The 12,104-nt window shown below is 49.9% G+C and overlaps 1 protein-coding gene across 1 annotated transcript in view; it reads left to right on the forward strand.

Moving 5' to 3' along the window:
- LOC149326809 (salivary peroxidase/catechol oxidase-like) overlaps positions 1 to 12,104 on the forward strand; it is a 143,404-nt gene that overhangs the window by 26,909 nt on the left and 104,391 nt on the right. Inside the window, exon 5 of the mRNA XM_089564679.1 lies at positions 11,887 to 12,090. Coding sequence (XP_089420805.1) covers positions 11,887 to 12,090 — 204 coding nt within the window. The remainder of the gene's footprint in view (positions 1 to 11,886; positions 12,091 to 12,104) is intronic.

Here is a 12,104-nt window from a genome sequence, read left to right on the forward strand (position 1 = left end):
TGTGCAATCGCTTGGCAGCTGCATTCAGTTGTATGGGCGGCAGAGACCTGTTTGTTGTGGTTTAACACGGAACTTAGCGCAATGGTCGCTGTGTTTTAGACGGCGTGCTGCAAAGAACCTGCAATGAGGAAGACCGACGGAAGTAGTCATGATCCATCATTATGTACACGATGTAAACAATCATTGTCTTCATAACAGCGTATGGGGCAGGCATTTAAGTAGAAGCGCTCTGAAACGAGAATCAAACAACAGTCACGAGGAATGTCAGCCGTACGAGTGCAGGTAATGACTGCTGGCTAGCAGACGACGCGAGAGGGCGTCCACACTAAGGAGGGTTCGCAGCTGCGCCGAGAGGTGGCGACTCTGCTCCATCTTGTGGCCAATAGAATACAAAGTGGATGACAAAGACGCTCGGCAACACACCCAATAGGTGTACGTCTTGGCCAATCAGAAAATTGGCTGCTTATGCAGATTCTCTGCACACGGTGATTCAAGGAAGACTGAGTGATATTGAAAAATTGGCTTTTGGGGGTAAATTGCCCTTCGTGCGCCGCCATGACCGCGGCGGATGTGACGAAACGGGTTTTAAGTGGTAATTAGAGGAAGAATCAACCAGCATCAGCTAATTAACTTTATTTATTTTGGCAGTCAAGCGCCTAGTAGTAGTGACAAAATAGTAGGGAATCATCAGATCATCGGATATTACCATTAGTTGCAGGCTGTGGCGCTACGGTGCTCGAAATTTCAGCTCTCCTCACGCGGGCACCGGGCGCCTGCGGACCGTAAATTGACGGCGCGTTCGCGATGGGACGCATGCCATATCAGCTCCGTCAAGTGTCGCTAATTCTTTGCGGCGCATCAATTCGGCCTCTCTTGAAATTTGAGCGAGTGGATTCCTAACATCACCAGTACTCTGGAGCCACCAAATTTCACCAGGTGGGTCCAATTATCGCATTGCGAGGGGAGATTTCCACTTTGCTGCGAGGAGTAGACGCTACGCCTAACGGCTGCGTCGCTCCCGCGGCGGTGACACCCTTGATACTTCTCAAGATGACTTCTCAAGCCCCTCTAAGGGGCTACCACCCTTCCGAAATGGCCTGGACAACTGTTCCGGCTACCCAACCTGAAGCTCCTGCGGCACCTGCGCGTTTCGAGCACGAGGAGCTTTTCCAACTCGTCAACCGTCGCGGCAGAGCCGGCTCCAACAAGCAGGCTGCCACATCGACGGCCTCCCAAGCTACGCAGCAAGGCCTCACGCACGGGCCTGCCACATTACTTAGAAAACAAGTTCAGTCGCATCAGTGGAAGCCCCGTCCTATGCCACAGATGCACCTTGAAGACTACGTGGTCATCTTCAAGCCCAGGGTCACCGCCGACCTGCGGAATACCTTCCGACGTGGTGAGTTGGGCAAAGCTCTGAACTCGCACCTCGGCATCTCTGCTGCCGAGAACGTTCTCAACATCGTCTCCGCCTGGAAGCAAACTCTGCTCGTTGTAGGCGTACGGAATCCGCACTTCGCCGATCTCCTGATCGGCGAAATCAGCTTGACCACAAGCAAAGCCGCGGTGGGTTACGATGCAAAGACGCCTTGCGGATGGCGAACGCATTCGTCACCAGTCGAATCTGGCATTCCACTTCCTACCTCCACCTGCGGAAACAGGATGAGGATGCCCTCGAGGTCATCCTCCGCGAAATCATGAAACGAGCGCTGGACCCCCCGGTCTCTACCTCTACCACCTGCCTTATGGCACTGGGGAGGGTGAACACATTTAGGGAACTTCGGGAGGCCCACCTCAACAACCAATACACTCGTCTCCAAAAGACAGGGTCGGATCGCCGCCTTTTAGCCCGAATTCACATCAAGCACACTCAATTCACAGAGGAGAGATGCCGCCTTCCCGTACACTGGAGATGCGCCCTCCACGTGCGGCCTCTCCCCACCAATATGTCGAAAGAGGATCATAATGACAGGCGCCTGGCGCAGGAGGAAGCCTTGGACCGCGATTTTCGGAGAAAATCAGGAGTCGTCTACGTGGACGCGTCCGGCCCGGACCCCAGGGGATGGTACACGGCCGCGGTCGTCCACGAGGGTAAAACAGTAGACACCCTTACTTTCAAGGTCCAGTCAGCAATTCACGCAGAAGTGGTTGCCATCGCTTCGGCAGCCTCTGACACCTCCTCCAATACATAATTACCGACTCGCGAGGGGTTTGCCGATACGTCACACAAGGGTGGGTTACTCCCCAAAATTGCGGCCGAGACTCGGATCCCACGCACCGATCTGTCGTATGGGCTCCAGGTCAACAAGGCGTCCACGGAAATGAGGCAGCCGACGCCGCCGCCCGCGCGCTCTCTCTCCGGGCGTTTCCCACGGGACCCGACGCCGACCCGGACTTCGATTTCAATACGATTTACAATTTTAAGGAAATGTGCGATTATTACAAATCCACGCACCAAACTCTTCCCACACCGTGCAAAGGGCTGGGGAAGGTCAGCTACTCCTGCGCCTGCTCACCAACACGATGTTGTGCCCGGCAACTCTACAGCATTTCGATCCTCAATTCGACGGGCGGTGCTCACACAGTGGGGAGGTGTCTGGCACCTACCACGTGGTGTGGTCCTGCCAGCAGAACCCATCCTTACCCCCTATCCCAATCCCCACCCGAGATGACTGGGAGGCGACCCTGTCCGGTTGCTGCACCCTCCAGGCCCAAAGGGTCTACAGCAAACGCCAATGGGGTACCTGACTAGGCATCTCACCTAGTGGTTGTAAGGGCGTGATCCTTCTGGTCACGACCCCCAACACCTCTCTCTATGATTAAATAAATGTTTTCGCCACCACCACCACCCGGGCGCCTGCGGTTTACAACAACGCACACTGGCTGACGTCATTGAGATAACACACGCATTTGGCGTTTTTTCGCCGGCTAGAGCTATTGCAACAGGCGTGACGCGGCCATTTCCTGCTGCAACCCACTCGCCCGCCAGAATGTGACTGGTTATCAGGAGCTTCGAGCGTAGCCGCGAAAATAAAAAAAAAGTCAGTCAATTTGGGTTATAAGACCGAAGGCGGATGTGTGCTCTAGCATGACGTCAACTGCCGGTTGGAGCTACGACCTACCAGGTGGTGCCAGGCTGCCATTAAGTCACCACCCCTACTTCTTCAGTTTAGCTACTGTGCAAGCGTAATTCGATTCTCGTCCTCCTTCTAACCGCTGCTGCTCATTCCTCTTAGCTCGGTACGTTACGGGTGGTGCCGCCTGATTAGCGCCCCAGGTTCTCTCCTGGTTATGACCGGCTACATCTTGGCAAGTGAGCCACATAGTGGGCAGGTGAGAAGTGGCACAAGGCAGGTGCTATGGCACGTGTTGGCATCGGTGGGACTTGGGTTGCGACCCAGGTTGCCGTTCCCGAGCAGCCTCTCACGAGGCTGCCGCCTGACACAGTGTGCAGGTACGTGAGCAGCCTGCAACAAAATCGGCTTGTCTTCAGACGGACGGACGGACGGACGGACGGACGGACGACAGACAGACAAAAATTAGGGTGGGCTAGTAAAAAGGAATGAAAAATAATAGCGCCCGGCCAGCACATAATCAGACAGACAACGCCCAAAGTTTATTAGTGTTAACGCACTAATGAACTGAGAAAAATGTCCCAGGACCGTTACGAGTTTGCCATGCGATGGTTAGAATATTAGCTCTACTATGACACCACCTAGAGCACGACGACACCCATCCTTGTTTTCGGCGGTGGGTTGCGACCCAACCGCCTCCGGCAGGACGCCCAAGCTGCTCCACTACTTGTCGCCACCCAGCCCTCTGCCTCCTGTGCCCAAAAGTGGAGCGCAGTTATCTTTTCCACTCTGCCACCCTCTCTCCTTTTCTTCTTCATCATCTTCATTACAATTTGCATCTCTCCACTCTGCCGCCTGCCATGAGAGGCGCTGCGGACGACGGCGGCGGCACGAAACTGAGGAGCACGCTGTCGCTCTTGGCATGGCATTCTTTTGGCGTGCAGTGCCATTGGCTTTTTTATTTAATGAGATCTGCACTGCGGCTGAGGCACTGCTCTCAAGACCGCTCCGCTAGCTCACACCACACATGTGGCAGGGACGAGCAATACACTCGCGGTTCATTGGGATCTTCCAAAATATATGTTCGTCTCCCTCCTGCAGCGTGCAGGCACAAGGCAGGTCCAAAGCCGTGCTGAGCTCAAGTAATAAGGGCATGTTTACAAAGGAAAGCAAACAGCCTTGAGGTAACTACTTTTCCAGTGACTTAGAAAACAGCAGCAAAATATATATGGGACTGTGATTACTTACATTTTTTTCTCTTCCAACTTTTAAATGAGGGTGTTAATTACTTTAACTATCCTCAATTTTGAGGAAATATTCCGGTGCTTAAAACTAGATTGAATATGTGCGTTATACATAAAGTGATAATGTCTTATGTAAAACATTAAGCGCGAAACACAAAGACGAAGGACAACAGAGGAGGCACGTGAGACGATTAAGAAGCGTTTCTCCTCCTCCTTTGTCCTTTATTTGTTTTTCGCGCTAATTTCTTTACATAGCGTATAACGAACTACCTCGACAGCACGCCCTTCTGGTAATGTCTAGCACGTAAATCGCTTGTTCCATTTTTGTATCAACAAAATCTTCACATTTGGTTTTCTTAAGTGCCATGAATTCGTTAAATGCTTCACTAGTGTCTGTTGGAGGTAAAAAAAAAATCACTTGGAAGGAAGTCTAATGTAACAATGTACAAAAGATTTTGGCAAATATGACGAAGAGGTGTAAAATATTAGTTTAAAACACTTGCTAACATTTCTGCGGTTAACGCTTTGTTAGCTTTAGTTGACTCTTTCAGACAGGTAGTCGGGATACGAGAAAAGATGACTGAAGAAAGCTCCTGTCGTCCATGTTGGGTATCCTTGATGCGATCAAAATGTTAGACAGGTAGCCGGATTTAGCATTCCGAAGTATTACTTTAATGATTTCTGTATTTTAAATGCTGGTAATGCATCCATATTTCGGTTTTTCAGAAATCTGTTTAGAGTTTATTCTTTTCACTTATCGTTTTGAAGAAGTGTGGTGTCATGCACAATTTACGTGCGCATCTCGGTTTCACAGTGTTTCTGCAAGGAATTTGCTTTTTTACACAGAACTAAATACCTCTATGAAGCTATTGTACGCCTTTCTCGGGGAATAAGATCAGTATACGTTCTCCGAATTGGTATGGCTAATTTCGTCACTAAGGCGACTTAAAGTGCCTGTATTTATGTCCTGAGCAAAAGTGGGTGCTATCATTTATACCCTAGCCCTTTTTGCATCTCCGAAATTAGGTACATGGCAAAGGGTCAGTGATAGATGCTACAACTCTGTCTGCAGCGCACTGTCTTGTGGCATGTTTGTCAGAAAGAGTCCATAAGTGTAGCAATGTTCGAAGTTATGCCTGTAGGAGCAATGAGCATACACAGGGTATGTCCTGAAAGTAATGAGACTAGTCGCGGCGTGAGGCGTGCATGGACTAGATTGGGAAAGCGCTTTTGGGGGAAAGAGGGGGACCCTTCAGCTTCACAATTCGACGAGCTTAGTTGGGTGCGAGCAGGCGAGGCGAGTGGACGTGTTTAAACGTCTACCCATGATTCGTCGCTTCGTCGAGGAAACCATGGAGCGAACGTTGGAACAGCGCTACGCGATGAAGCCTTGCAATAAACTGAGTAAGTCACCTACCGAGTCAGTCAACGTGATCAAGACAGCATGTGGGAACGATGCGATGTCCAGGCCGCGTGTTCTAATGGCACAAAGCATTTACAAACGGTCGTGACGACGTTCACGACAAGCAACGGTCCAGGCGCCCGTCGATGACGGTTACGGAAGGTAACGTTGACTGTGTGGTCCTGAACGTCTTAACGGCCATTTTTAAATGCTTTGTGCCATTGGAGTCCTTGCGATCTGGACATTGCATCATTACCACATGCTGCCAAATGTCTCGGTCGGTGATTTATTTAGTTTATTGCAAAGCTTCACCGCGCCACGCTGTTCCAACGTTCGCTCCATGGTTTTTTCAACGCAGCGACGAAAGAGGGGTACACGTTTAAGTACGTCCACTCGCTTGACCTGCTCGAAGCCAACTGAGGTCTTTGCATTGTGACGCTGAAGGTTCCCCCTCCTTTCCCCAAAAGCGGTTTCCCGATCAAGCGCATGCACGCGCCACGCCGAAATTTGTCTCATTACTTTCAGGACAGACCCTGTAAGTTATGAAATATTACTCAAGGAGCTAGGATAGTTCGGTTTGTTTTTACGGTTTCGGCACCATATCGATATTCATATCTCCGCCAAACACTGAAGTAGAGTTAGGATCGATAAAAATTGAAAGGTTCAGCTAGCAGCAGTAAACAGCTTTCAGCATAATCATCAAGGGGGTCTGTAAATGACGGCAACGATGACGTTTGCAGATATTAGACAAACAATTTCTGAAACAAGCTTAGTCTGAGAAAACTCTTCAATGCATTCGTAACTTATTCATTCTTTCAAATATAAGCAAACATTACCGCCTCTTTTTATTTTCCTATTTACAAAAACACCGCTGTACCCTTCGAGATGAAACACACCACCATTTGCAAACCATGTGCCCGTGAACATGATATCTGTGAATGCGGTATTCAGCTCCAGAAAAAACACAAGAATCCCCGTATTTTGCCTGCGCTGACTTCATATCCAAATGCAAAAATGTAAGACACCCCAGGCAATTCCTTAAAGGGGCTGCGAAACACTGCTTGAAGGGATGGCGGCTATACTTGGGGCGGATTCTTTATGTCACACACGTGTTGACTCAAAAAGAACTACAGGAATCGATGCATAGGAACGGGAGTGATTCAGTGAAGAACTTTCCAAATACAAGGAAACAAAATGCTGCCCTTAACTCTATTCTGGCTGGGGTTCCCATTTCGCTCTCCCAGTGACGCAATTGGGAGAGGACCAATCAGAACAGCCTATCTTATCGCGTCGCGGAAATCTGCACATCATTGCGGCCTGTTCGCTGTAACTCATTGGCCGCATTTGTTTTTCCAGTCCCGGACTACTTGCTGGCAGGTCTCGGCTTCCGCTCGGACAGGAAAAGCGTCATGGTCACATGACCTACTTGCCATAGGCATGCCATAGGCTGCTTTCGAACTCGCCGCCAGAGCCGGGCTCCCCCTCAGTTACCGTACAAGGACGCTGTCATCTGCTAGCAGACGATGCAAGCCACGGCCACCACGACGCCGAAGCAACGCCGAAGCAACGCCGTGCGCTCGATCATGATACTGAGTCGATTTAAAGACTGTACTGTCAGCTTAGCGTAGGTGCATTACAGAACTCAGCTTCGGAGGTATGCTCGCCGCTACTGCTTGCGGCGAAGTTCGCAAAAAGTAGCCCAACTCGTTGCGGATAGGCAGATAGACGAAAGCCTTCGCAAAAATGTTGACAACAAGCTCTATAGCTGCTCCAGTATACGAGTGGTTCACCTGCGATGCTTTCAGGTAAGCGTACAGACAGCATGTCGCAAAACTAGCGAACGAGAACCTCTTGACGACACGAGCAAACAATACGCGCTCGCAGCTTCGAACGCGCGTCCGTGTGCGGTGGATTTCAAGAAAATAAACGAAGATGCAAGAACAAAAAGTATTGCGATGGCTCAGAGAGCAGCTACGGAGCTCATGTGAAGGTTTAACGCATGATATCGACCTCCAGGAACATGAAAAATACTCAAAATGCACACGGAGTCTAACTCAATATGGCTGCCAGCGCGGCGCGCAGCTATCGTCTGCTGCCTTCTCAGCAGCCCCAAGCAGCCCGCGGACTGCCATAGGCTAAAAACGAACGCGTTGCTATGGCGATGCAGGCAGGTAGGCGGAGCTTTCGGGCTGCCCGAGAAAAACAAATACCGGACTCGAGTCCGCAAGTAGTCCCGGACAGTCCGGGACTGAAAAACAAATGCGCCCATTCTTACCAAGGCTGGCAGCGTCGTTTCCTTCGTTCCAACAACCATGTGGACTTCCAGCTGGCCCAGTGACGCTTCATTGTCACGTCGATGGCGCAGAAGGGAACGTTGATCAATGGCCTTCTCTCACTTATCCGAACTCGAGCGCGAGATAATAGACACCTTTAGCATACCGTGTACCGTGTTACCGTTACCGTTACCGGAGTACCGGGAGCCCGACTGCGCATGCGCCGCCGTGTACCGTAAAAAACGCGCCCGAAAAGACTTTTAGCGTACCGTGCTCCTGTACCGTGTACCGTAGGCTCAACCGGAGCGCACCCTCGTGGCGGAAGTAAGAAAGAACGGAAAATAAAAAGCACAACACAAATAATAATGTAAGATGTAATGACAACAACGCCGCAAAAAGGAATCTTGTCTTATATGGTGAATTGTTTTATATATTTTTGAGATATGCACTAACAACAAACAAAATCGGCTTCAATAGTTATGTGAGTTACGTTCTCCCTCGGTCATCGTCATCAATCTACCTTCTCTCGAGTTTTTCTCGCATGGATGTTTTCTCGCGTTTTTGCTGGCATTTCATCATTTCGCTGGTATTGCTGCTTCGTCGTGTGTTTTTAATCGTGCGTGTATTGTGTGTAGCGACCGCACTCGTGCGTGAAAGGTCAAGTCGCAGCTTCAAGCATGCCGTACAGCGTCCTTGACGACCTCCTCCTGCTCGACGCGCTGTCATGGAAGTTGCGGCCTGTGGACGCGTTCACGTTGTTAACAACGTCCGACCACCTGGCAGCATCAGCGAAAGGCACGAACCGCAGCACTTCTTGCAGAAGGACGATGTCTATCGCTGGTGTGAAGCGATTGCGTTCACCACCCCCTTCAGGTCGCTGCGGCAGCGGGGCAGGCTGTGATGGTTGCGGGCACGCCATGGAGAAGCTGTAGAGAAGCTGTCAATTGCAAGGCGTGCTACTCTCCACGTGTTGTTGTTGTGATTTTTTACTTGAAATGGATGCGACATCGTTTGGCTCACGACCAACCGCGTTGACGCTGGCAGGCTGCCAACACCAGTGCAGTACATGATTATTCTAATAAAAAAAGATAGGATGTTTTTTTTTTTTGTGGGGGGGAAGAGGAGTTAGAAATTAAATATCAATGAAAAAAAAAAATAAACCAGGCACGGGTGTCGAACCACTTACCTTTCACCGGACAGCGGCGGGAGGCGAACGCTGTACGCCTCGGCTATATACGCAAGACTGAACGCAGTTGTTTGTATTTAAGCTTACTGCTGAAATTGCGGGTTACATCGTTTCAGCGCTCGGCGTTCAGCCCTAGAAAGCGAACTGGCCCTCCCAACTTGAGATTCCTTTTCTGCCTTGCGCAGACTACGCTTGCTCACCTACACAGGCATATTTCGGCGCTTTCGGGGTGAGAGCACTGGCGTCCGATCATCCCAACGCCCAGAATCGGAGCCCGCTTACTCGTTCAGAAATTTCTCACGTTAGTGCACAATGCAATAACTGAAATAATTTAAGTAAGCGAAAGTAAACAGGACATAATATACTGCTCAGGTCGCGTCACTTGGCCAACTGGGTGTGCGAGTCTTCGCTGAAGCGCTAATTGTGGGCTACTCGCTTGATATGCCGCCGCGCTATGCTCGCCATCGGCGACTTTTTCACGCAAAATCATCACAAGCAGCAGTAGCAGCTTCGAACCGAGATTAGGGCACTGTTTATCGGAAATATGATCAATAATGGCCATTGAAGGGAGAGAGAGAGCACAAAACGCTAATTTCTAGTACTAAAATCAAGGCGCAAGCTGTCGGCCATTACGTTATCACGGTAAGAAGCGCGTCCCGGTACCGTGGTCGCCTACGGTAAAAGTCGCGCATGCGCAGTCGTGTCCCCGGTACTCCGGTAACGGTAACGGTAACACGGTACACGGTATGCTAAAGGTGTCTACTTTTTAGCATAGCGTGTGCCGCTACCCCACCGGCATACCGTGCCCTGCCACGGCGCGCTGATGACGGGAATGTGGCGCCATCTGGCGGCCGCCCCCGGTGATCCTCCTCACATTGCCTATGTTCACTGGAAAATGTGAAACGAATGCCTTTTTTCTTTGTGTCCTTTCTTGGAACCGAAGCGAACACTTGTAGAATGCAATGGCTCGGTCTGGTCGATTCCGTCAAGCCGTTCTCAGATGCATATTTCATGGACGGGTACAGAGAGGTGAAAAGTCCTTCGATGCAGAATAGACAGAGCCTGTGGTGTTTCCTTTTGGCCTTGCTTCCTTTGAAGTGGTTTTATGTAAGGCAACAACGTGTCGGTTTTGTTGATCTAATACAAAACCCAAAAACATGTCAAAACGTATCATTGTTTATTAACACAGTTTGCAGTATATTTACTGCTTTTCCAATCATCGAGCTCCAGCCCAGTGACGTAACATCCACTGCTCAAAACGGCCACTGTGTGGTGACACCATCAGCGCCATGAATTTGTTTTTTCCTGCTAATTAAATGATTAAAAACCGGAATATACGGGGTACGACCAATGCTAATAGCGTTAATATAACTCATTCTATGCAACGAACAGGGAAAACAATGCACTGAGAGTGTGTTTCGTGGCCCTATTGAGCATGCAAAGATTGTGATCAGACGGAGAATCAGAAAATTTATTCATCACTGCGGAAAAAATAGCCAAGAACCAACCAGGGAATACTGTACCGGAATAACAAGGTCGTTCAGTGGTTTTGTAACCCCGCCGCGGTGGCTCAGTGGTTACGGCGCTCGGCTGCTGACCCGAAAGACGCGGGTTCGATCCCGGTTGCGGCGGCCGAATTTCGATGTAGGCGAAATTATAGACTCCCGTGTACTCTGCGATGTCAGTGCACGCTAAAGAACCCCAGGTGGTCGAAATTTCCGGAGCCCTTCGCTACAGCGTCCCTCATAGTCTGAGTCGCTTTGGGACGTTAAATACCAATAAACCAAACCAAACAACTTCTTTTGTCATACGAACAAAGCACCCATCCGTCTGACAGAGGAAAACCATGCTATTTCTACACCAGGTGTACCTATAGCCATTTTGCTTTGCCCACTGTTCGGTTGCTAAGAGTAGCTTCCTGGTTCCTGCCTGAGTCAGCTGCTGAGGGCACTGTAAAAAGTAGAAGTACACAATGAATCAGTCCACGCCCTTCTGCCGCCGCCACCATTGCCAGAAGTGAAATAAATAGAACTGGACATTTGTGGTAGCTGCTGATATTAAAGTATTACTTCATGTTCACCATTATTTCTTCTCTCTGCAAGCAAAGTTCTGTGACAAGTTGTCACTTTCCGTGTGTTCTTTTTCTAGCACGCTCTGTCGCGCGCTTTGGAGCTCGTCATACCGTCGTACTGCGAAAAGAGATCTTTCGGGGTCTCTGCAGAACATCCCTGATGTTGAAACAAAAATTCAAGGGGCCCTTTGGCTCTCTAAACTGCTGCTAGGCGAAAGCATTTCCTGGCGCATTGTTTGTTACTTTTTTCTTTTTTATTCGTCATATTGTATTTTTCATTTTATTTTTATTTTTCTTTTATTATTCTATTTTTATTTTTTATTTTCTTACTTTTATTTTTATTCCCTTTATTTTATTTGTGAAACCCATGCATTCACTAGATGCGCCTTTATTCGTGCCCAAACCCTGCGCCTTCGTGGCGGAGTGGTAGCGTCTCCATTTCAAATGGCAGAAGCCCTGGTCCGATTCCCAGCCTCGACATAGTTTCTTTCTAAGTAGTGACGCCGAAACGCGGACGCACTTGCTAACACGTCTTGGTCACGACAGTATGAGGAATTAAAGGCTTTCGCCTTAAAAGAGGTCAATGGGCAGCTGCCTGCACTCGCTGTCAGCTGCTCCGTGCTGCTGTTCGTGCAGGCGTCTCGTCCCCAAGGAGAGCTCGCAGCGGCCGCGAATTGCCCAGTGCTCGGCTCGTGTCCCTCCTGGTCCACGACGGCAGCGGCCGGCTGCGCGACGTCGACCGACGGGTGACGCACCTGTCCATGGGGTTCGGACAGTTCCTGGCCCACGACCTCGGCTTCATCTCCTTCGTGCGGCTGCCACCCCTCGAGTCCAAAATGGGTGAGGAGCCTGTC

This window comes from Amblyomma mixtum, chromosome 10, assembly GCF_055824585.1.
Source record: "Amblyomma mixtum isolate Tamu chromosome 10, ASM5582458v1, whole genome shotgun sequence".
NCBI lineage: Eukaryota > Metazoa > Arthropoda > Arachnida > Ixodida > Ixodidae > Amblyomma > Amblyomma mixtum.